This window comes from Hippoglossus stenolepis, chromosome 19 (genome assembly GCF_022539355.2).
Source record: "Hippoglossus stenolepis isolate QCI-W04-F060 chromosome 19, HSTE1.2, whole genome shotgun sequence".
NCBI lineage: Eukaryota > Metazoa > Chordata > Actinopteri > Pleuronectiformes > Pleuronectidae > Hippoglossus > Hippoglossus stenolepis.
The window spans coordinates 4,449,334-4,472,498 of NC_061501.1; the positions used below are offsets into that span (position 1 = coordinate 4,449,334).

Below are 23,165 nucleotides of genomic sequence, written 5' to 3' on the forward strand. Positions count from 1 at the left end.
ATTGCGATCATTTCTCAGAGCGTGACTTCAAGCCACATTTCAGTGAAACAGTAAAAACGTTATCTTCCAGGACAAACTCCCTCTTCTTCTTCTTCTAACCCCTTTTTTCCTGTTGTACTCCCTGCTCTCCCGCTGCTTTCCCAAACGGGCTGATTTATTAGCTCACGTGTTGGGACAGTACATCAATGTGCTGCATAAATGCACGGTGTAGTTGATATACTCAAGAAATATGCCTCTGGTGATAAAAGGCCAGAGTTTAGACTGACTAATAGGAGTTTTGTAGACAAAAGTTGAAGGAAGCCAGAATTCACCGGTGTTACACAATTCATGTCCAGGAGTTTGTAGCTCGGATCCAGACACCCTAAAACATGACCTGCAAAAATATCTAATTCAAAAGTTATATAGTGTTATAGCTTAAGTTGTTATTAATGAAACCTTATGCCATAATTTCTCTTGATATTTGTCATTTTCTTGGTGCTGGTGTAGTAATCTGCCATAGTTGACCATTTATAATCATCACTCTGTGACTGGCTAATTGATAGTTCTTAGCAGTGGAGGAGTCACTACGTCATCTCAAAGCATTCTGGAAATTCCAAGTCCCCCCACACAGAAAATATGTTCATCAGCAAAAGACGACTTTGGGGCGTCCAAAGGCGGGTACGCCGCAGCAGCCGGGTGACCATTGCGATGATGTGAGAACATTAAAGACTGACAAGCCTGCTGTGGTCGTCTCTGCTCCGCTCGTTGGGATGTTTTGGAAGCCCTGTGTGACGCAGATGTAAATAGCAGGCTTGGATTGGAGATACTCGGCGCATGTGCCCCCACTGTGTTCACGTTTGGTTTTATGCATCATTCGTCGTCTCGCTCAATGTCACTCATTCGGTGCCGGACCTCATCGCTGTCGGAGGACTCGTCATTCACTTCTCCCACTCAGTTCATCTTCAAATGTCCTCCTACTAACACGCCATATTTCTCTCTCTTGCTCCCACTCGTAAATTCATCTGGTTTTTCTATCAGAGTCTCTTTTTCTAGGGAGTCTTTGCGTTTAGATATTAGGTAACAAATTTTGTTTGTGGCATTGTAAAGAAATAAATGCTTTAAATGTAATGCATTTCATTGTCTTGGAAGTGTTACCCTCTCTCCTTCTCTGCCATTTCCATGTGGACACCTGTTGCTCTGAACTGTTATATTTTGTGCTCATTTCTTTCACATTCCTGTTGAGCCTTGGTGCAATATTACTCCATCCATCCGTTCCTCGCTTGATTCTTCCATTTCAAGTTGTTAGGCATCATTAGCAGCCATAAAACTGCTACTGCCAGTTATGTGACCAAGCCAATATCGGACTCTGTCGCTCCCCTTCCTCTCTTCTTCTCTCTGCTCTGTTTTCCTATCATGACTGGGTGTCATTGGGTGTAACTACATGGAAACACTAGACTGCAGGGTCCCTGCCATCCACTTTGTCGTGCCAGCCTACATGGCATCCTTACTGGCAACAGCTAGCACCAGTCAATACAACCATACACCGCTGGGCTCGGCCACCCAGCCGCCCCAGCCACTGGATACTAGCGGATCAGCTGGACTTCTCATTATAGACCCAGAAATAGCACTGGTTTGACTTCAGAGCTGCAGTAGTCGCTGCACATACGAATATAGATGACATGTCCAACATTATTATTGTAAAAGCTCCAACTGTATGATTGATGTCGGTGGAGTTTCTTTTCTTAATAAGGGAGTTGATAATTGCAAAGAGACAGGAAAGTCTTGTGATCGATTCAGCTTAGTTTTCCACGGATGGCAGTGGCTGGAATGAGCTATTGGCAACTTTACATGCCATGCTTTTCTCATCTTTTCTCAGACGCTCCGCCTCTTCTCCCTGACACAATTAGGACGGTCGGATCGTGGCAGCTCTGATTCCATTTGTCTGGAAGCCTTTACAAATGCATTCATTCGGATAGTTGCACTCAGTGTCCTTCTCAGCTGAGTCCAAAAGTCATCCACATCATAATGTGTTAAATCTGTGCTGGCATGAATGTGCACAAACACAGGTTTATGGGATGGATACAGTTTTAGAGTTTTATTGCTTGAGTAAGTTCTTAATTGAGAAAGTTAAAGGACACATCTCCATATATGTGTGGGTTTTTCTTGAAAGGGACTTGTCCATTTTGCTTCAGAATGTTGCGAGCAAGGGGAAAGTAATGACAGTGGCTGTAGATTAATGGAGCAGTTAATGAGATTAAAGCAGACAGCACACATGTTAGTGTTTTGCAGATAGACCCATGTGCTTTAAAAGCAATTCATCTGCCACTTGATGGATTAGGTTGCAGCATCTTGGGAGTGCTGCAGAGGAAGATGGAGCACTGCGTTCGAAAACATCCAGACAAATGGAGGGCGCTGCTTTTGTTGACTGGCTCTGTGTGCCATTACGTGTATCCAGCACTAGGTTCAACTGCTTGTGTGTGTGTGTGTGTGTGTGTGGTTTTATCTGCTATATCCAGGTGCAAGATAGAGTCCAGAGGATATACATTTTGCCGATGCAGATACCAATATATGGCCCATACCCCTGTCCATTTCTTAGTTGGTTTGTTTGTAAGCAAGATTACGCAAACCTACACGGATTGCCACGCAACTTGATAGAAGGATGTGGAATGGGTCAGGGAAGAACCCATCCAACCCATTTTTTTTACATTTTCGTCGATTTCTCCAAGAATAATTGAATCTCGATGAAAGAAATTGTGTCTGTGTGTGCAATTGGATACAGATCCAAATAAAAATATGGATTTAGTCAATTTAAATGTGGCATTGGTTGAGGTATGCACTTCACACAGTGCAATTTTTCTAAAAAAGTAACTGAGGCTAACCATAAACTATTATAAATAAATATGATTGAAAAGAAAACACAAATACAACTTGTGAAAACTATTTATAACACTCGTAAAAGCAGTTTCTTTCTCACTGCACTGTATTTTGTAAAATAGCCCACACAGATGGAGTTGAATGTCCTGTAAATGCAGTGTGATAGACAACCTGACCTGATAGGATCGATCCAGAATTTGTCATACACATTATGTTTACTTTGCACAACTCAGAACTTGAGTAGGATCCCCTCCCTCCTTAAGTGTTCAGTTAACGGATTAGAGGCCCACTGTATACTGTGTGTCAAAGTGACACACAATAGAATTAATTCAGAAATGTCCATATTATTTCTAGCTGCGGAGCCAAAGTTACTTCAAAACTTCAAGCTGGGGATAGAAAGACCATTTGGGCTGCACTTCTTACAGCCAAGAGCTTAGAGGATGATGTCATTTTCAATGCCTTTTATTGGATTTGAGGTATCAAGTGAGTAAATGCATTTAACAGTTTTGACTATGGCTTAGACACTTGATAAGACACCTCCTTCATCCACGGTCACATAGAGGTCAATTCCCTAAAATAGTCTGAGAAAATATGTTAAGAGTAGAATTCATATTCAATCTAAGATTTCTCTGATTAATAATTCACAGGTTATCATTGAATATTATTTGGTGGCAACACTGCAGTTTAATGCATAATTAAAATTGGGAACGAGTGATATGGATAAAAGTCTTTTTGTACATACATTTTCATATTAAGTTATTACAAATACGATAGTAAATAAATTATATTCAACTTACATAGGAAATGAGAATGTTTATGGATTGCATAAAGTAGACATGGAAAAGCTCGAGCCTTGAGCCTGTTCTTTGGTGTGTGCTTGTACAACACTCAGGTCCAGCTGCTGTTTCACCGCCCTTGCAGCCTGTTGAGTTGTGAATGTGAAAACACGCAGAGCCTCCAAAGCCACATCTGAGGCATTCCCAGATCCTAATCTCATGGCCCTCTTCAATAAAACGTCTTCCTCCCATCGTGTGCAATCATACACATGGACACACATCCCCGACACCCCTCTGCTCTTTTCTGTTTGCCGTTCAGAGAGCCACTTGGTGGCTGAATGTGGGCATTGTTGCCCCGCCGGGCCAGGCGCTCCTCGGCGGCTCTGCTTCTCAGCCCACTTTGGAAATGAAAAGTGACATGTGAAAGTGCTGTTTTCTTTACTTGGGATAACGACAGGGAAAACGCTAAACAATCCCAGAGCAGAGATAGACCTCTCCTCGACTGTAACACAACTGTCTCTTTGTATGCGCTCATACAGCTCATGCAGGACAAGAATCAAACACACACACACACAGAGTACATAATGACTAAATATCTGGCACTGTCCAGCTTGTAGCAAAGAGACGGTGATTCCACTCAGTCTACATGGTGATTCATGTGGACAGCATGGAAACAAATACACACATTTGGTGAGATAGTCATACACTTACACACATATTCACACGCCCAAATTCGCCGGCACCTGTCTGAAGTACTGAGGTGGGCCGCTAAGTGTGTTTTCGTAGCAACAGCGTAATGACTTGTTCTAACATTAAGGTTTAAAGAGGCAGCAGAGGAAAAGGAAAGAGGGGGTGGAGGAAGACAAATGAAGGTAAGCCGTCCAGTCAAAAGGCCCTCTGCGCTAAACTACCTGGCAGCCGCTCCTGGATTCCCTCCTGCTTGCCGTAATTATCATAATAATGACCCGCAATTTTCCTTTTTCTCAGTATACTTGTTAATTATGACTGGTAGGTCAAGACCGAGGTTAAGGAAATAAAAAAGGGAAACTAGAGCCTGGCTTAGGCTGAGAGGCCGGCAAGGAATGAGGGTAGGGTGGGGAGCGGGGAGCTTTTATTAGTTGCAATCACAAGTGATTTAATAAAACAGGTGGAAAGGCATGCAGCGGGTCACCCAAAGGGGACTGGCCATGCAGCAGGAGCTGTGTTGCATCAGCTAGAAAAACCATTTGACAGAAAACCTCAAGTACCTTTCACTGCTCGCCGGGCTTCTTTCGTTTTTTTTCTTCCTCTTTGCAACAATAACGTGGATTTTCATCTGGCCCCCTGCTAATTCTTTACAGCGCTGTATTAATCTTTATAGGTGACCATAACGCTAAATGGATTTTCTGATCATGACCGAATGCCCTAATATTACAGGATTTTACTCTCTCTGAGCAGCACTGCAGCCTGTAGCAGACAAGAAAGTCTGTAAGAACTCATAAATAAGTTGGACTGTAGTGCGTGGAACGGTCATGTGTGTTATATGTGGGGGCTCTATGCCATCTCAGTGAGGTAAGATGAAATGACACACTCCAACACCAGATATGATTGGAGGTAATTGTATTTTAATGTCCAAGAGGCCCTTTCCCACTTTGTATTTGGTTCTTTCCATGGTCGACATCTGGTGTGAAGACTGCCAGCATGTGTTTCCACTACACTTGTATTTATACCTCTAAACATACCAGTCAACACAGCAGTCGGCAGGAGTTTATTGTCGCCGTTACACTTTTGCTGTTAAGTGACATCATGTCAAAACACGTCGGCCTCTCTGCCCAGGCCGCTCATGTTTGTTTTCCCTTGTCGCTCTCAATTTGGAGGGTGAAATAATGTTTGTCAAATGCCCGGACGTTCGATTTGGTTCATGGGGCTATGTTTTGAGTGGTTGTTACGGGCCGAGAGCTGTGTGTTTTTAAATGGAGCAACCTGCTTGTCGGAATATTGGAGTGGCTTGAGTTGTGGCCATCGCTAAGGTAAAGACACTCTAGGATCCCTTTGTCCCACTGGGGCACTTTGTAAACAGACCGTACATAGTCTGCCCTAGACCCCGAGACTTATGACGAGCCAGGACAACTAGCCAGACCTCTCGTCATCCATACAACCATTGTACAAGCCAGCCAGCTTCCATCATGTCATCCAGCCATCCATCCAGTCCATCAGCCAGAGGCCACTCTAATTGCCCCATAAAGACTTTGCTTGCCAGAGCCTTTTTTTGTGGCCGCTCCTATAGCCAAGCTAACATGACGAGACATCCAACATCCAGCTTGTCTTACTCGTCTTATCTGCTGAAGTTTCATAGCACTACGATACGCTGACAGTTCCCTGGACAATCTTGCCTCCATTTCATTCTGTCTAAACGACGCACGCCTTCAATGCAGGAGGGGATCCAAATTTCAGTCCCTTTTTCTCTCTTCTTTTCCGCACTGTATGAGGTGTGAGCCATTTGTCATCACATACTTAATGTGCCTGCCATCTCAGCATGTGTGCTCCAGTCAGTGCATGCACTGGGAGGGGTGATGGCTTGATACGGACAAGCGGCACTCCAGCTCTCCTCATCACACAGCAGAGACTGAGCCGTTGTATTTGAGCCAGCCCAACAATAACAATCAGAGGCATTTATGTGTTAGAAATTGAGGAATAGAGCTAGGAGCGGTGGCTGCATATGGTGCTGATCACGTAAGGAGTGGAGTCTTCGGATCGCCTTACTAATGACTAATTGACCACAGCTCGAAGGCCCTCCCTGGTCCAAGATGAACCCCCTCTGGTCTCGGTTTTTGACTGTGTATTTCTGTGCATTCTGCCCTTCAGCTTGTATTTTGTGAAGAGACTTGATCTTTTTTCTTCAAGCAAACGGCAGTGGTTGACAACAGAAAGAGAGAGTCCTTAACAAGTTTTTGCACCGTCTTGTATACACACTGTGCTACCTTTTCCCTGTGCAAATAGTGGAGTTGATCTACTTGATGGTTAAGTGGCGCCTCTGTCTCTAATTGCTAATATAGCTCATTCATCAGGTTTAGTGGCTGTCCAGCATCAATCATCCAGTCTTCTGAGGTTTCTCTTGGGCCGGTTTGACCTGACTTCAGGTAGAAGCCCATTGCCACGCTCTCATAGAAACACACACGCAGACGTGCTTGCATGCACACAAAAACACACTTACACATGCTGTCACTCATGCGTGTATGTGCTTTGACAGACATAGATATTCCCCTTCTGACTTCCTGCACTGTTTTCATGCAAAAGGAAATGTCTGAAATGGCTTCCATGTGCCAGCAGGCGTTGAAGGCTGGGTGTAAACCTTGTGCTAATGCTTAACTGCTACACCAGGAAGCCCATCTAGGTGCTTGAGGGTCTTCCCCTCCCTTGATTCTTCCTTATGTGTGCTTCCCCATACACAGTGTGCAGCTTATTTAGGTTCTAGCCAAACTGTTTATGTATTTGTTTAACAGAGCAGGCACTCCTCATGAGTGGTCATGCAAGGCTGAATGCTGATGATAGTACCCACAGGGTATCAAGGCACAGGGGAAGGTGATGCTGAGTTCAGGAGGTTGGATTTGAACGGCCTCTCGGTGCTTCCTAGGAATTCATCAGGCCTCCAAGAGAGGCTGTTACACCCCCGGAGGATTGAAATAGAGAATGAAGGTGGACTGTAGATTTAATGAGGTAAAAGGAAAAGAGTGACTCACTTAAAATAATCAAGGATAGGGGAAATTGGGTTCCTCAAAATTTGAATATATTAGGTTTTTATTTGTGTATGTTGAAAAGAAAAAGCAGCACAAACATATTGCAATGACTGCAATAAACTTTCTCCTTTAAAAGCAGATGTCAATAATTCTGCCATTGGGGTTAATTAACTTTATTTGTCTGAAGCATAGTATTAGCGTATTCATTTCTGGAATTGAAAAGCCAAGCATGACAGGCTGGAACTTTTGGTACTTAATGTAAGTTAAACAAATCGAATAGTATTTTAATGGAGGTAATGTAAACAAAGATAAAGGACTTGTTGAGCTTAGTTCCTGTGGAAAAAAAGGATTCTTGTTTTCTTATTGTCTCTATCCCGCTCTCTTTTTCTTTGTTGCTTACACACCCTCTCCCTCTTTTCTTCTTTGCTGGACCACAACAGTTGGGCCAGCCATATAAACGCAAATGTTACAGACTGACTGATTAAAGTTACACCATTGGTCGCCCTTGCGAGTCATAGAATCTCACACGTTGCTTATTTAAAATGAATGAATTGGAATTAACCGTTTCATGATCAAGGGGCTTTTATAGGCAGTTTTGCCAATTTAGCACCTGTTTCACGAAATTTACCAACTTTTCTGCACCTAGGCAAAAGCACCTAGCAACATTGCATGGCAGCCTGACATACATCTACATAAATTAGGTTTTAACTTTCTCTCTGAGTGATCATATCACATTAAATGTAGGCATAAATAAATGTCTTTAACTCATCTGTCTGATGATGTTAGCAGAGCAGCAGCTAGGAAATGGCTTGGAAGTCACTGATGTGGCATGTCGTCTCAATGAGCTGCGTTTCAGTCACTATTGGATATTTGATATGTTGTGTGACAATAAAAACAGAAAACCATGCACATGAGAACAGCTTTATTGGCTGCATTAAATATGGTATATCTGAGCACACAGAGGGGAGAAACAGCTGAAATTGGCTGACAGTGAGCAGAATGCAACTTTGATGCTATTGCATAATGAATATTATCATATTACTGTATATCTAGTTACATTTAGCAAGTTCTTGAACAGAGTTTAGCTTCTTTCTATTGTAAGTAGTTGTTTTCACAACACTACGTGGTCCAGCTATGTACTAGGTGATGATCTTGTTTTCTTACATTCTGTCACCATCTCTCATCATATCCTTTGAGTCTATACTGTATTTGCCCCCTAATCTCACATACACCCACACCGCCTTTCTATCCAAACCCCAACTCAGCAATCCCCGCTGTCTCTCCCTCTCTCTGAGTCTACTTGGCTGTCCTGTCCCGACTCTCCTCTGGTCTTCCACTTACCCTCCTTTTTGGCTCTCTGGTGTTGCCACTGGAGCGTTTTGGCCTCCTTCAGCTATTCTTATCAGACAGCGCTCATTTGGCTACCGTACCAGTGCTGAGTTCAGGCCGGGGCTGGCCAGATTATGACGGGGGGTTCCCCCTCCCTCCACAAATCCCCTGCTCGCTTGCTGCTGGCTTGGCTGAACTATGTGGACCCTTCACTTTGGAGGGCAGTGGGTCAGATGAGAATTGCAAAGTATAAAGTTTAAAATTATTACGGTTTAAAATAAACCGTAAGACGTCAGAGAGGTTTATAGAGGAAACCAAATATGGTAAATGCATCCATTGTCGCTTATGTTTGTTTCTCTACTGGTGATAAAACATATAAAGCGTGGTGGTTTGAATGGGAATAAAATGGTCTACTCGCTTCCCAAAGATTCAGGTTCACGATCCCATCTTTTTGTGTTTGGCTCTAGATGTGCTGCCCTGTAATCACCATTGCCACTTGCAGTAAAAGTCATAAAAGTGGTGTTTCTAAATGGCATCAGGGTTTCAACATGTGATTTAAGCCATATGTGTCAAAACACAATTTATATCTACACACCATATGTGAGCAGATTCCATAGATAGCCATGGGCATGTGGTGCAGCAGAGTTTTTGCAGCCTATTGTCCTCACAGACTTTGAGTCCAAGGCTCCCTCTCTAATGTTTGGTTAGCCTTTAGACTGCCAGCATCCACCAGGTACCCCAGATGACAGTTAATAAAAATCCATCATACCCTTGGTCATCAGCCAACTCTGGAGAAGCAGAAAGAAAAAGTAGAGAGAAGAAGGTAATGACCACATGTCTGAATACTCCTGTGAGATTTCCTACGAACTCCCCACCTCACCCTGTTGTCTGTCACATTCTGTCTCTTTCCCTGCAGCAATCTTCTCTTTCAGACACACATACACAAAAAGGTCTCTCTGTCTGTCTGGGGGCCCTTGCATCACAGACAGCTGCTTTAAGTCACACTGCTGGGGTTTTATGTGACCCTGACACAGGGGTCCGAAAGTGCCTTCCCCCCTTGCTGACCTGCTCCACTGTCTTCTCTCCTACTGCAACCTCTCCCATCGCTTTAATTACCCCTATTATTATATTAGACTCTCTACAGACACTACTACTGTCTTATCCTGATGTCTTTCCCCATTTTCCATCTCTACCTCCACCCCAAAAGGCCTTGAGAAAACCATTATCTAGGAGGAAAACCATTAGGTGTGAAAAGGTCATGAAAATAACCAAGATGACATGTTAATAGATTGGTGAAGTGGCACAAACCAGAGGCCTCTTTGGTCTTTGAGGAGGTTCTTTTGATATCTCCTGCTGTGCTTCCCATCCATGGTAGTAGCCAGAAGTACTTCAGGCCTGTCAGTGGAAGGCAAACAGGAAAATCTCACGAACCAGAGGGCCATGTTGTTGCACTCATTGGTCGACCCAGGCAGCAATCGGTTCAGACAGCTGAAATAAACCACGGCTGGTGACCGGGGTGAGGGGAGGCTCCTATACCCTTTTTTTCTGCAACAGTAATAAAAACAATCTTCAGGGATGATGGGAATAGCAGCCAGGTAAGGGTGGAAGGATGAGTTTCAGCCGCGACTAACTATGTGTCGACTAGACAACGCAACCGTCTGGTTCGAGTCGTCAGGCCCAAGCGAGGATGACACTCACCTTAAGTTTCAGTTTGCTCTCGTATTACATCCCGGATCCCAGCCAGGCTGGTGCCCTACTGGTATTTGTGGGACGGCTGTGACAGGTTGGCACCCATTAAGTCTATTCTTTTATTTTAAACCGCAAAAGCTATTTTGGGTTTTCTGGTAAATGCATTACCGATGAATACTGTCATTTCACATAAGGAAGTTGAAACACTATCCTCTTCTCCATGTGTCTTTTTGGCTGAGCTACAAGGCTTTAACAACCGTGTGTTTATATGTGTGTGTTTTAGGTGTAATACCTCGTACCTGTTTGACCCTTCCCCTTTCCGTCTGGTCCAGCTCTCTTTGTAAAGATTGATACCTTCTCCCGCTACTACAGCAGGGACTGAATGATATTAAAGGATTGGTAGTGTGAATCACTCGGTTTAAAATTTTGGATAATTTCACTTGCATGCTCATGTTGTTGCTAAATTTAGTTTGAAAGGTGTCAACATTTTTTAAGTTTCTTTTTCCTGATGCTTTGGTTTACAATTTAAATTATATATCACTTATGAAACTTTGAAAGTTTAGAGCATTAACTGTATATAAACCTCGTCTCCTCCATGTTAGTGAATGGGACACGGACCAAAGTAAAAAGTCAAAGTAAACATCAAATAAGTTAAAGATGGCTTCTGTAATCTTAGGTTATTCTTATCACACTGATATGTACAAGTCATAATTTTTCCGGGAAGTTTGGTTTCAATTAGTTATTTGAAGCTATAAAAACGGAATGAAATGGCATGATTGACAGCTGAGACTGAGTCACGATTGGTCGAGCTTGTGTATTAGGGTCTCCATCCAACAATCGCTACTGCACAGACTCCAAATGCACAGGATGACAACGTTAGGTCGTTATTTTGGCTTAATTTCAGGATATTGGTAGGAAGTGGTCGTCCATCTTTATATACAGTCTATGGTTTAAAGTAGTTACTTTACTTGTCAAGTATTTGGTCTTTGCTTTGGTGATGAGTCAAGTTGCCTGACTGTTTTTTTTCCAAAATTACTTTTATAAAACAAAAGATTTGATCTGTTTGAGATCTAAAAACAAAATGTTATGAGTTTAAATCAGCCATTTTGGTACAAATGAGCATGCAAGTTCAAATCCTTGAATTTCGACCAGATATCTCTGACTGTCATCATTGAAAGACAAAATATGAATTGCCATCTTTTATTCCTTTGTAGGGAGCAACAATAATGCGTGACGATCACACAGGAGCAATCCTCGTGGCCCGGATCATGAGAGGAGGGGCAGCCGACAGAAGCGGTCAGTTCCAACACTTTTTATCTCTGATGTGGGTTCAGTCATGTGAGTCTGGAATCAATTGTGAAAGTGATTTACAGTACAACTAAGTCAAATCCAGTGTGCAGTACAGGAAAGTATTCAGGAATCATCTATGCACCTGATTTTTCCACGTCTGTCCATAGATTATAGCTTTTCACTTTGTAATATGAACAAATGATAGAGAGAAGCTCTGTTATGTTGTCCACATGTTTTTTGTTTGACTTTGTATTCATTGTGTCCAGCGCTGCCACAATGAAGCCAAAGGCAAATTTCCACATGTGTCGACAATAATGTTTTGATTCGTCTCCAATCTCAAATGCCACCATGACGATAAACATTAATCTGCTGTAGTGTACACATCCGCAGGCTTTGTAACCACTGGACTTTTACACAGTAGCTCACTTATATTAGGACATGAAAGTACTGGATTATCAGAGCGATTGAAGATATGCAGACTTTGTGTTTTTTGTGTGGTATAGGACTGATTCATGTTGGAGATGAACTGAAGGAGGTCAATGGAATCCCTGTAGAGGACAAGAAACCAGAGGAAATCATTCGTATTCTGGTAAGCCTCATTTCCTTGACTGCATTCAGGCCCTGTGTGTGTGTGCGTGTGCGTGTGTGTGTGTGTGCGTGCATGCGTGCGTGCGTGCGTGTGCGCTGTCCAAAGGTTTCCTGGTGAAATTAACATTCCCTATTTGTGATGGCAAAACCCTCCCCTAACTTATCTAGGACCCTGTGCCTCCCGTCACTGTGCTGAAAACCAAACACTGTCCTTTCGCTACAAGTCTTTCCTGGCCTCTAGACCACATGCATTGAGCCGCACAGTCCCCTGGATGAGACTGATGCTCAGTAGTTCCTCCAAGCGGGCTCTGCCGCGGGCCTCAAAATGAGCTCGGTCACGGCCAGGAGGGACAACTGGAGAGGAACGAGAGAGTCTCTTTAAGTCTCGGACATAAAGGCCTCAAAGGCAGATGATCGCTCTCAACACTCCTGTTTTATCCCCACTCCCCCCACACTCTACCCTGTTAGACAGAGTCATCTAATCCTAATAAACCTTCCATTGCTGATGAATCAAACTGTGCTTTCCATTGTGTGACTTTTACTGGATTAGGTGTAAAATATTTGCAAGGGCAGATGGCTGATGTTTCCACCTCCTCCATCCTGACCAAACTTACTGTATCTGTCTTGTCGTTCTAAACATTCAGGCCCAGTCCCAAGGAGCCATTACCTTTAAAGTCGTTCCCGCTGTGAAGGAGGAGGCGCCAACCAAGGAGCCAAAGGTAGGTTCTGTCCTGGATTAATCGTTAAGTTGCTTTGGTTTCACTTATTGACACACAAAAAAAAAAACTAAGTGAACTTCTCAGATCCAGTGTGATACCTTTTTGGATGCAGAGCATTGTTTTTGAGCCACAGAGAGGATATGATTTATGTACAAGGAAAGAAGGGAGCTGTGCTCTACAGTGGTGAGAAGTAAAAGGAGAAAGAAAAATAAAGTAACCAAGCCCTTTTATGAGTTGTGTACATTATTAAAATGTGTTGACACCAGTGAGGAAACACTACCTGAGTTTTAGGACCATTAAGAGAATAATACACTTGGCAATACCTTACATTGAAGAATACAACTTGTGATTTTCCCAGACTTATTTGAAACACTAGCTTAGTTTAGCTCAGCAAGACTGTAACAGATGCAGCAAAGGCATTCGACAGGGATAGGATTGGGGATGTGAATGAACATTAAACACCAAACAGCCCTAAACAGTGATCAGCACAATGAACTATACTGCTAAACTGAATGTGAAATAACCGTGGACATTAGCGGAGTGGCTTTTTTTTCTGGGATGCAAGTGCATACAGTAGAGTGCCTATCTCCGCCAAGGCCCAACAGTACCCTAGTGTAACCACTTTTAAATGTGGATCTGCTCTGGGTTCTTCCCTGACCCATCCTTCCACCAAGTTTTGTGTCAATCCATTGAGAAACAAAAAAACGCTGACAACATAACCTCCTTGGCAAAGTTAGTAATTTCCTTTCACCAGTAGACAGTACTTTGTAGCTATCCATCCTAAGAGGTAGTTTAACTGCCACTTTAACCAGCGTACCATCATTCTCACCCACTGAGGTGTTGATACACCATTTCTCACATGCTCATCTATCAGGATCGGACAGAAGCTGGATCCTCTCCCCCGGTTGTATCTTTCGAAGTCAAAGGCAGTTTATCATTGTTCACAGGTCAGCCCACCCTGCATGTGTAACAAAGGCTCTGAGGAGGGTACGCCACTTACATCCTTTGTCATCATGTAATGGTTGAAACTGTCTGGCTCCTTAAGGAACCCATCTGAAAAATAGTCTGCCAGTGCCAAACACTGAGAATAGCTAGTGCACTTAACGTCAGGTAGTGTGGAGGCATCAAAGGGCAGATAATTGGCTGAATTCGTACAGGCCCAAAATGCTGAGCCAAGAGAAGAGAAGTAGCAGATCTAAGTAGATGTATGTATTCTGCTGTTTAGTGGCCAAAGCAGCTTTTGTGGCCCAAACAAAACATCTCTGTCTAAAACATATTTTCACTACATGGCACAAAGCACCCTTTAAATCAAGAGGACTTGGAAAAAGTTTAATCTAACTCTCATTCTACAGCATTTTTCTTTCTCTCACACTTTCCTTCCCTCTCGTTTTTTTTTTCTTTCCACATGTACTGAGGTTATCTTAGTTGTGATAACTCATTATGTCAGGACTCAATATGGACTGAAGATGAAACAAGATGCCCCAGGTTGTCTCTCAGCACCCACAACAGGAAAAGATGGTGCAGATTTTCCACTTTTAGATCCAGCTTTCTTTGTGTTGATGCAGTGTGCCCCACCCGCACTGCCAAAGCAAATGAGACATAATCCTTAAAGAAAGAAAACAACCAGTTTTTCTGTGTTGGTTTGGTCATTGGTGTGGAAAGATTACTGATATTAGCTTGTGTTTAGAAATAGAGAAAGTCAGAGGGTGAACGAGAGCACATCCAGCTGGAGGCTCTGACTCAGGATATGTTAAGTCTCACCACACTTGGAAAACAGTGGCAGGGATCAGTCCATTATAAGTGTTGATGGAACAATATGGAGAAACTAACTTGGCCAGAAGTTGGTTACAAGCTCTGATTGCTGTGACCTTTCTAGACAAATCAACCTGAGCGTTGGTGAAGCACCTTCTGTGTTTGCAGTGTTGACTTGGAGTTCACAGTCCATGAAATGGAGGGAAAAGTAATTTACGGCGAAACGTTGCTTTTTCCTGTTGTGCCCTCAATCCCGCTCTTTGTTTTCCTCTGTCCCCCTCCCCTGCTGCATGTCCAGGTGTTTGTGAAGGCACTCTTTGACTACGACCCTAAGAATGACAACGCCATCCCATGTAAAGAGGCTGGACTCGCCTTCAAGAAGGGCACCATCCTTCAGATCATGAGCCAAGATGATGCAACGTGGTGGCAGGCGAAATTTGAGGGTGACGCTAACCCCCGTGCTGGCTTAATACCGTCCAAACAGTTCCAGGAGAGGTAAGAAACAACCCTACTAGACCAACCTCTTCTGTCTGCTGTTGCTTAACAAGGCTGGCTCAACTGTCTCTACTCCTGTCACACTCATAAGTTTTTATCCCTCTTTTACTCTCTTTTTTTTTTCTTTCTTCACACTGCCAAAATAGTCTGGATTTCCGCACAAAGTCTGGCCCGAAATGAGTAATGACAGAAAATGATAGTGCTGGTACTGATCCACTTTGGACAGCAAGTGGATGGAAAATCGCACATCAGTGTGTGCTCGGACGGTCGCACTTGATGTGCAACACAGAGCTGAGGAGGCTGGGGCAGTTTCTTGGCATCGTCCAAAAGCACCCGAGGTGGAAAAAAAAGAAATGCACACATGTAAAGATGAAGGGAGGAAAAAGAAGAGAAAGAGAGAATTTCACAAACATTGAGATTTATCTTTAGTCAACAGCAAGTGTGTTTTTATTTCAACTTGCCATCTCACATCTTTGCTTTCACTCGTTTCACCTGACAGAATGAACCTGGTGGATACAGACGAGTGGACTCTCTGTAGTGTTTATTATTCCCAACGCAGTCATGAAAACCGATGGTTTTATTTTATTTTTTTCCTCTTTTTCTTAATCCTCCTCTCTCTTCTTCCAGGAGATTTGCAATGCGACGACCTGTTGCGACTCTCCCATTCCAGAGGACCTCGAGCAGACGATCATGTAAGCATATATTGTCTGCTGTAAGGCCCCAGCTAACCAGAACACAACACACTTAAACACCAGTGCACTGCTGGTGGGGGCTCAGGGAAGATAATGCAAGGGAGTGACTCAAGCTGTTTTCAGACATGAACTCCCGAAAATGTCCACACAATGGGGTCCGAACTTTCTCCAGAGTTTTCCTTTCACACATGAAGAATGTCCGCAGCAACTGACTCTAACGTTCCCACATGCAGCCCCAGGATAATTTCAGGAGATTATTCGAGTTCAGTGCATGTCTGAAAGCATTTTAACACAGTGTATACATCAAGCTTGTTAGTCAGAACTCATCCCTGCTCTCTGCAGCCACTGCTGCAGCCCACTGTGCAGTTCCAGCGCTTCACGCCTGTCATCAGAGGAAGTGCTGTGTCTGGATTTACCTTCCTTCTTATTTTCCCGTCTGCTCCGTGTTTCACTCTCTTGTCTCTCTTGCAGTCTCTCTCCAGACTTTCCTTCCTCTGTCTGTCTCTGACCTGCCATTTCTTGATGTGATTTAAGTCATGCAGGAGGTTTAATGCAAACAAGGAAGAGGTTTGCACACTGGAAAACCTTTCGAACCCTTAACACCTTCCAGCCAAAACACCAGGCACCCTACCTATCCAGCTCACCTCCTCACATCTCAGCTAGCCTAATGACAGCTTAATGATCTGATAATAGACTTACAGATGTGATGGAGGTGCTACACTTTACTGTGGAGCACATTAATGTACCTTACCATGGGGGCCTGTATAGTAACCCTAACTCTTACCTTTGCTCTTCACTAGAGCAAAGTTAGGGAGAACGCATCAGCTGGAGTACTTAGCAGAAATGTGTTATAACAAGCCTGGATGTAGGAGATCAGGAAATGGAGGGATTATAGCTAAATTACCCTTATAAATCAAAGATGGTTGATTGCCTCATAATGAAGACAGGAGACATAAACCATGTCACACAAGAAAGGGGCAGCAGCAGAAACGATTAGTTATGGCCTACAGATCCTGGCTTTAGGTTTAAGTATAGTAAAGAGGTTCATTGTAGTGGTGTGAGAATAGCTCTCACACCACTACACTGAATATCACCACAGTAAAATGACAGAAAAAGCATGGTGGCTTAGCTGTCTCACACACACGAATGCAAAAGCCACAACTCAACTAGAAAAGCGGTTACATAACAACAATAGCATTCAACGGGTGTTGACAGTGAAATTAGTTTCTTACTGCAGTCAAGTGAAATTATGATGCTTGTTTATCTGAGGGTTGTGGCACAGGTTTTAGCCTGCATTCGTTGTCACTCACTTGTGTTGTGATTTTGTTTCTGTTGTGTGGCTTTTGCATTCTTTTTTTTTCAGTTAATGGGCTGGCGTGAGACGTCTCGTATAAAAACTGCTTTGAATCAGGTCGCCTGATTTCTAATAGAGGGCAACACCAAATGGGTAGGGGGCTTTATGGAAGGTGTGAGTGAACAAGTTAAAAAAGACCAAGGCCACCGTTTTCGATTTATAGTGCTAATAGTAATAGATTACATTTTAAAGCATTATACGTGCCAACTGGAATATCACACAGCTTGTCCTCTTCACACAACTCTCTCTAAAAGAGAAGCCAACAACTCCTCACTCTCATTAGTCACCAACAACAAATGTGTTGCAGGTCTAAATACTGTGCAGCCCTTGTTTTTTAAAGACTGTAATCAGTGTGAAATACACTCTCAATCTCTCTTGTCCAGCTGCTGACTCCAGAACAGTCACATTTCTTCTTCCCAATGACTCACAACCCTGTGTTTCCTTCAAAATTCAGATTTTCTTAAGCCAGAAAAAAAAAATTCTGACCCAAGTTGGCAACATTGTCAAGTTTTTTAAGACTGCACCCACCTGTTGCGGCTGGTGTTTATGCCACACATGCAATACTTTCCGTTGCACCTGACTGAAAATCTCTGTAAGCGATTCCCTGAAATGCACTTTCGTAATGACAAAGACGTTCGTTGTTATTTACAAACAGCTGCCAAATAACAATTTGGTCTGTATATGGTGAGCTACAGTGCATGAAGACATCAGCGTGGGCCATACAGCTGGCATTGTGGCCTTGCATTACTGCATGACTTCTTGTGCCTGCCTGGAGGAGGAGGCCATGCTGCCAGTATCTGCTGTGTCTTGCACACTTTACTAAAAGAACCAAAAAAAGACACAAAAAAAACTTCTCCTCCTGCAGCTTAAACTCATGATGTGAGCTTGTCTATTGCAGCTTCAATATCTGAGGAATAACAGACAGTTATCCCACGTACACCATTTCTCCAGGGTTACATATATGCTCCTCATTTAAATGTCTCATCTGCAAGCCTATTTGCAGCCACCTCTCCTCTTACTCCCTCCTTTCATCTTGGCCTTATTTTGTCCTTTGCACCCATCCCTCTGCCTACTGTCAATCACAAATAATCATATCATGTCATATAATCATCCTAAATAGCGCACAGGCCGTCCCCTGCAGTGCACAGTTTGTGTCCCTCCTTTCATTTGGAATTTCCCAAACATATGAACGCTCAGAAAAATACATAACACTTGTACTTGGCTTTATAGGCCTGTTCTGGTCTCACAATGACCCCATTGAACCAAAGCCTAGTTCTTATTGGCCATATTTTTCACTGTAGATTACCACTTTGAGGCAGACATGTCCATTTGACTGCTCGCTTCCCCTCAACATGGCGGTGAGCCCTTAATGTAACGTGACTCTTTCAATGTGTAGCTCTGAAATAACCGACAGAGCTACACTGACCACGTCTAAACTTAGCATTAGTCTCTTTTACCTCACATTCAAACCCTCGGTTGAGTTATGGATGTTGTCATTTCCTGGTCATGTTCAACCGCACACTGGCATACATGGTGCAGGATGGCCAAAAATAGCCTGCTAAATAGTTTTAAACAGACAGTGCTGTAAGGTTGCCGTACTATTTCATTTTAATGGCACAGTTCCTCTTATGAGTAATGGGATTTGTAAAGCCCACCCCTTGAAAACCCCCTCCACCTCCCTAATGCACAGTGGGCAGGTGTAAAGTGTAGCAGAGTCCGCAGCAGCCCCTACCAAAGGAATATAAGTCTCCTTTTGAGCTACAGCAATACTTAACTGCTAATGTCATGCACACTGTAAGGATTAGTTGTGTATGCAAGAGTAGTAGGAAGTCCCTTGACAAGGCCCTCTCAGGACTGAAGGATTAACTGGGGGAATGATAACGGTTCACTCTGTGTTCTTGCAGAGACAAACACACATTCATTTCCCAGTGTCCAAAATAAAATAAAAAAGTAGCTAAGAGAACAATGTTGGATCCAGTTGGAGTGTAAGTAAAGAGCTGAGTGGACAAAAGTGAACTTGAATGTGAAAAGAGAGGATGCAGAAACGTGAAAAGGGGATTTTTGATGGCCTGAGGGAGTAATAGATGGAGAGAGAAGGAGTCGAGGGGTCACATTCGGTAGCAGATGTGAGCCCGTGCAGAGGTAGTGGCTGAGTAAAGATAGAGGGGGACAAAGTTTGGATCCTGGCCCCATGCACGCTGGCCCAGCTGGGCCCCGGGGCCATAAACTACAACCTAATTGAAGGATACCGTGGAGACCCCACTGTTACCAAGTGGAGAAAAGAGGTGGTGATTGAGGAGGGGGTCCCTTTCGCCTGCTCTTTCTCTCTCTCTTTCCAGCCCGGGAGCTCCGTCGGCTGGAACAATATTGGTCTTGGCGAGGGGCTACGGCAAGCATTGCCTAACCGTGTCCATTTACGCCTAACATTTGCAAGATATAAATAATCCCTTTCCTGACTGTTGCTCTTGCCGCTTTAATGGATGCATTCCTCAGTTATGAAACTGATGTTTAAAGTGCAATTAGTTTCACTGTTAAAGCCAATTATTAATTGGCTGCAGGCTAGATAAACCATTTTACCTCTGCACAGGTCAATCTGGTGTACCCGCCTCGCCCCTCTTCACCACACAGTTCCCTACCATTGATACCTGGCTCTTCTCCAGCCTCCCCATCTGCTCCTTCTGAACATACTGACGGCTCTCTGGGCTTTCTTACAGCATGTCTGTTCCTCTGTCTGACATGCAAAACCCTCCACTGTCTGATTGTTTGGTTTGGTTCGCGGTCTGCCAAACACGTGGACACACTTATCGCTCACCTTGGGGTCTTTCTGCGTCGCTCTCTCCTTGCATTATAGGGCTATCCCTCTTACGTTTGCTGCCTCTCTCTACAGCGAGCGCCTGAACCATTGCGAAATGGCACCCAAGATTGGTCTTAAGTGGCCCTGAACCTGGCCCTGTGTTCAATTTAGACGTCCATTTAATTTTTTCGACTTAAACACTTACAGACACAGGAGTGGATTACAAAGCATAATGGCTGCAGGAGAAAATTTCCATTTTATTCTCAAAGGTTAGGGCCAGATAACCCCACAGAGACCACCCTTAAAGATTTATAGATCAAGTTATTACTACATTAAAGCTGTAACTACATTAAAGCTCCTTGCATCTAGGTTCACTATCACTTTCCCGAAGCAAAGATGCTTGTAACATTTTGTGCTATATACAGTCAGCCTTATAATGCAGACCAGCTCCCTTCTGTCATTCATTCTGTTCCTTATCCTGACTTTCAATAATCAGCTGAGCATTTAAAGGCCAAAAGTTTGACGATGAAGATCTCATTCTGCGTCATCTGGAAAAATCCACAGCTCTCATGTCTCTGTTGTTTAAAATAAATGGAGTAAGATGTAGAGAGCAGAAGAGAAAGAAAGTGACAGTGTCCACTTTGTTCATGAAGAAGGCTGGTTGGTTGTGAAGGGTGACATCAGCTCATAACTCAGGGCCATTTACAGACTGCTGACTCTGAGTCATTCCTTTGTCTCTTCCTCCCGTGTAAGGAGATAGCTTAGAGATTTTCGAGCAGCCGTGCGCCACTGACATGCTGGATGGTCGACTGTGCCAGGTATAATCCATAGACCTCCAAAGCCAACTATTATCCAATAGTATACAATAGACCATCCAATACCTTTCATTATTTACCCAAGGTCACTCTAGTCCCAAACTGCTAAATCTAACTAATTGCTAAATTTATTTGGGAGAGAAATTGAAGATGAAGAGTGCAGTTGTTACCCGAACATCCATCACAGTTGAATCCAGCATATTTGCTGTCGTTGTGCATACACTGTTTGTTGTGCTATAAGGGATTGCTGCCAACAATTTGTATCCCGTCTCTTTTGGTTTTACTTTCAAATAAATCAAATTAGGGCCACCTTTTAGATCGTTTGACCACTCATACTTCTTTCCCCTTGAGACTTAGTGGCAATATTATCATGTTTCTAGGTCTCAAATAATACTGTGATGTGTACCAAATTATTATAATTCATCAAAACAACATCCAAAACTATAAAAATCAGACCTAGAATTATCCTTAAACAAACAGTGCATCCAGTCATCTTTCTCTGCCATCGATCCTTTCCTCTTTTTTTTCCAGAGCTACCCTACTCTCACCCCCTCTGTCATCCTCTGCGGTGAATCTTTGGTATGTGGGTGACACGTGATATACCCCTAAGCATGCGTCCGTTTCCAGGGGGATGGTCTGCCATGAAGCATCCAGTAAGGCTGGTTTGCTGACTGGTGGTAGACTGGTCGACTGCACTGTGTCTGCGAAAGTTGGCTGCCACAATCCGGGAGGCCGTGGCTCCCTGCGCTCAGTAAATGACAGGCTTGGCTGCCACCATCACTGCAGGCCTGGCCATCCTCATATACTCACTTCACATCATGACTGCTGCTTATTCTCAGTGCTCTCAAACTGTTTCTCTGGGCAGGCGGGTGAACTCTACTCTCAGAAGGGCAAAAGACAAGGTTTCACTTCCACCATTTAAGAATTCAGAGAGTGACAGTGCCCTGCCCATTTACATTCTGCAGTGTTATCGCAGGGTGTTTCATTAGAACAGGAATGTTGGTGTACAAGGTTACAAGGCCATTGGGAAATGTGGATCATTCCTGTGGAAGATAGGCACCAGATGAAAGCCTTCCCGATTGAAATAAGGGCAGCACTTGGAAGGATTTTAGATAGCTTTATCATTGTCATATTGTCCTTGTTGTTTCCTCTTTCAAGTTTCCCTCTGTCTGCCCCCCACCCCTCCGGTTACTTCACGTCTGACTCAAATTGTGGTTTAGGTGCTGGTTCAACTTAAAATGTCACATTACAACAGGAGGAGGGCAACATCAGTAGGAACACTGCCGTGAACGCTAACATGTGAAACAAGATGTCAGATAAAGGCGGACACGTTTGTCTCCACACATCAAAACAATCACCGCTCTCAGGCTGGAAGTTTCAAGCATGAAACAACCTTTGCAGTGATTGGTCCTGACTGCTGTTTTGGCTAGCCATTAACTCCAACTGTGACGCAACATCTCCTTGAGCTGCAGTGCGCTCTGGGAAATGAACACAGCGCTGTAGAAGGCGAGCACCAAACTGTGTAAGATGGTGTTATGTATGTTTTGATTTAACCCTGTTTGGCCGAAAAGGGAACATGTGACGCAGAGGAAGCATCTATAAGTGCCTCCAAATGTTAAAGGCATCTTGTACCAAACACACACATACACGCAGTTCATACCTTGGCTCCCATTTTGAATCATCTTATAGCTGTTTGGATGGTGTTCTTAAACATCTGGAGTCATTTCAAAAGCTTGCTTGAATTTTAATGGACTGCATCTCTGTAAAATGCATTCCCCTTTCAAAATGGTAGGGTCAAAATGTCCACTTCAGGGTTTGGGTCTGAATTGGAGAGAAGTGTATGAATATTTGTGGTTGTCTGTTGGAGCTTTTGACTCAAAATGTTTTTTCTCTTTGTGAAGTTTCACTGGATGCAACACAGACATGTGTCACCGACTATGTCTCACTAGGTAACGATGGATATAAAAACAGAAACAGTAGAAATATTAATTTAGCTTGAAAAGTGATTGTCAAAGTTGAAGCAAAGAAACTAACTCATGTCCTCTTACGAGCTTTTTCCAAAGCTCTTAGTCTTAGTTGTTATCACATGGACATGAGTTTGGTTCAAACTCTCCAATCTGTGGTAAATACTGTGAGATGTGGCTAAAATAATAATAGTAGTAGTAGTACTAGAAACTAGTAATCAACCCTAGAGTTTATTTTCCATTCCTTTATATATAATGTATAGTTATTTTATTTGGAGTCGTTGTGATTTTGTACGAACCTGTGAACCTACCTCATCAAACACAGACACATCACAACTT

At 43.3% G+C, this 23,165-nt stretch overlaps 1 protein-coding gene across 7 annotated transcripts in view; it reads left to right on the forward strand.

The window, feature by feature from the left end:
• Positions 1 to 23,165, forward strand: part of mpp7a (MAGUK p55 scaffold protein 7a) — a 138,038-nt gene that overhangs the window by 81,691 nt on the left and 33,182 nt on the right. For 4 of the 7 annotated variants that reach the window (XM_035143121.2, XM_035143124.2, XM_035143125.2 and 1 more), the window contains exons 7-11: positions 11,578 to 11,659; positions 12,157 to 12,242; positions 12,886 to 12,960; positions 15,011 to 15,207; positions 15,835 to 15,899. In XM_035143121.2, the coding sequence (XP_034999012.1) occupies positions 11,578 to 11,659; positions 12,157 to 12,242; positions 12,886 to 12,960; positions 15,011 to 15,207; positions 15,835 to 15,899 (505 nt within the window). Of the gene's footprint in view, positions 1 to 11,577; positions 11,660 to 12,156; positions 12,243 to 12,885; positions 12,961 to 15,010; positions 15,208 to 15,834; positions 15,900 to 22,763; positions 22,812 to 23,165 lie in introns of all 7 variants that reach the window. The other 3 variants (XM_035143119.2, XM_035143120.2, XM_035143122.2) reach the window with 1 other exon arrangement.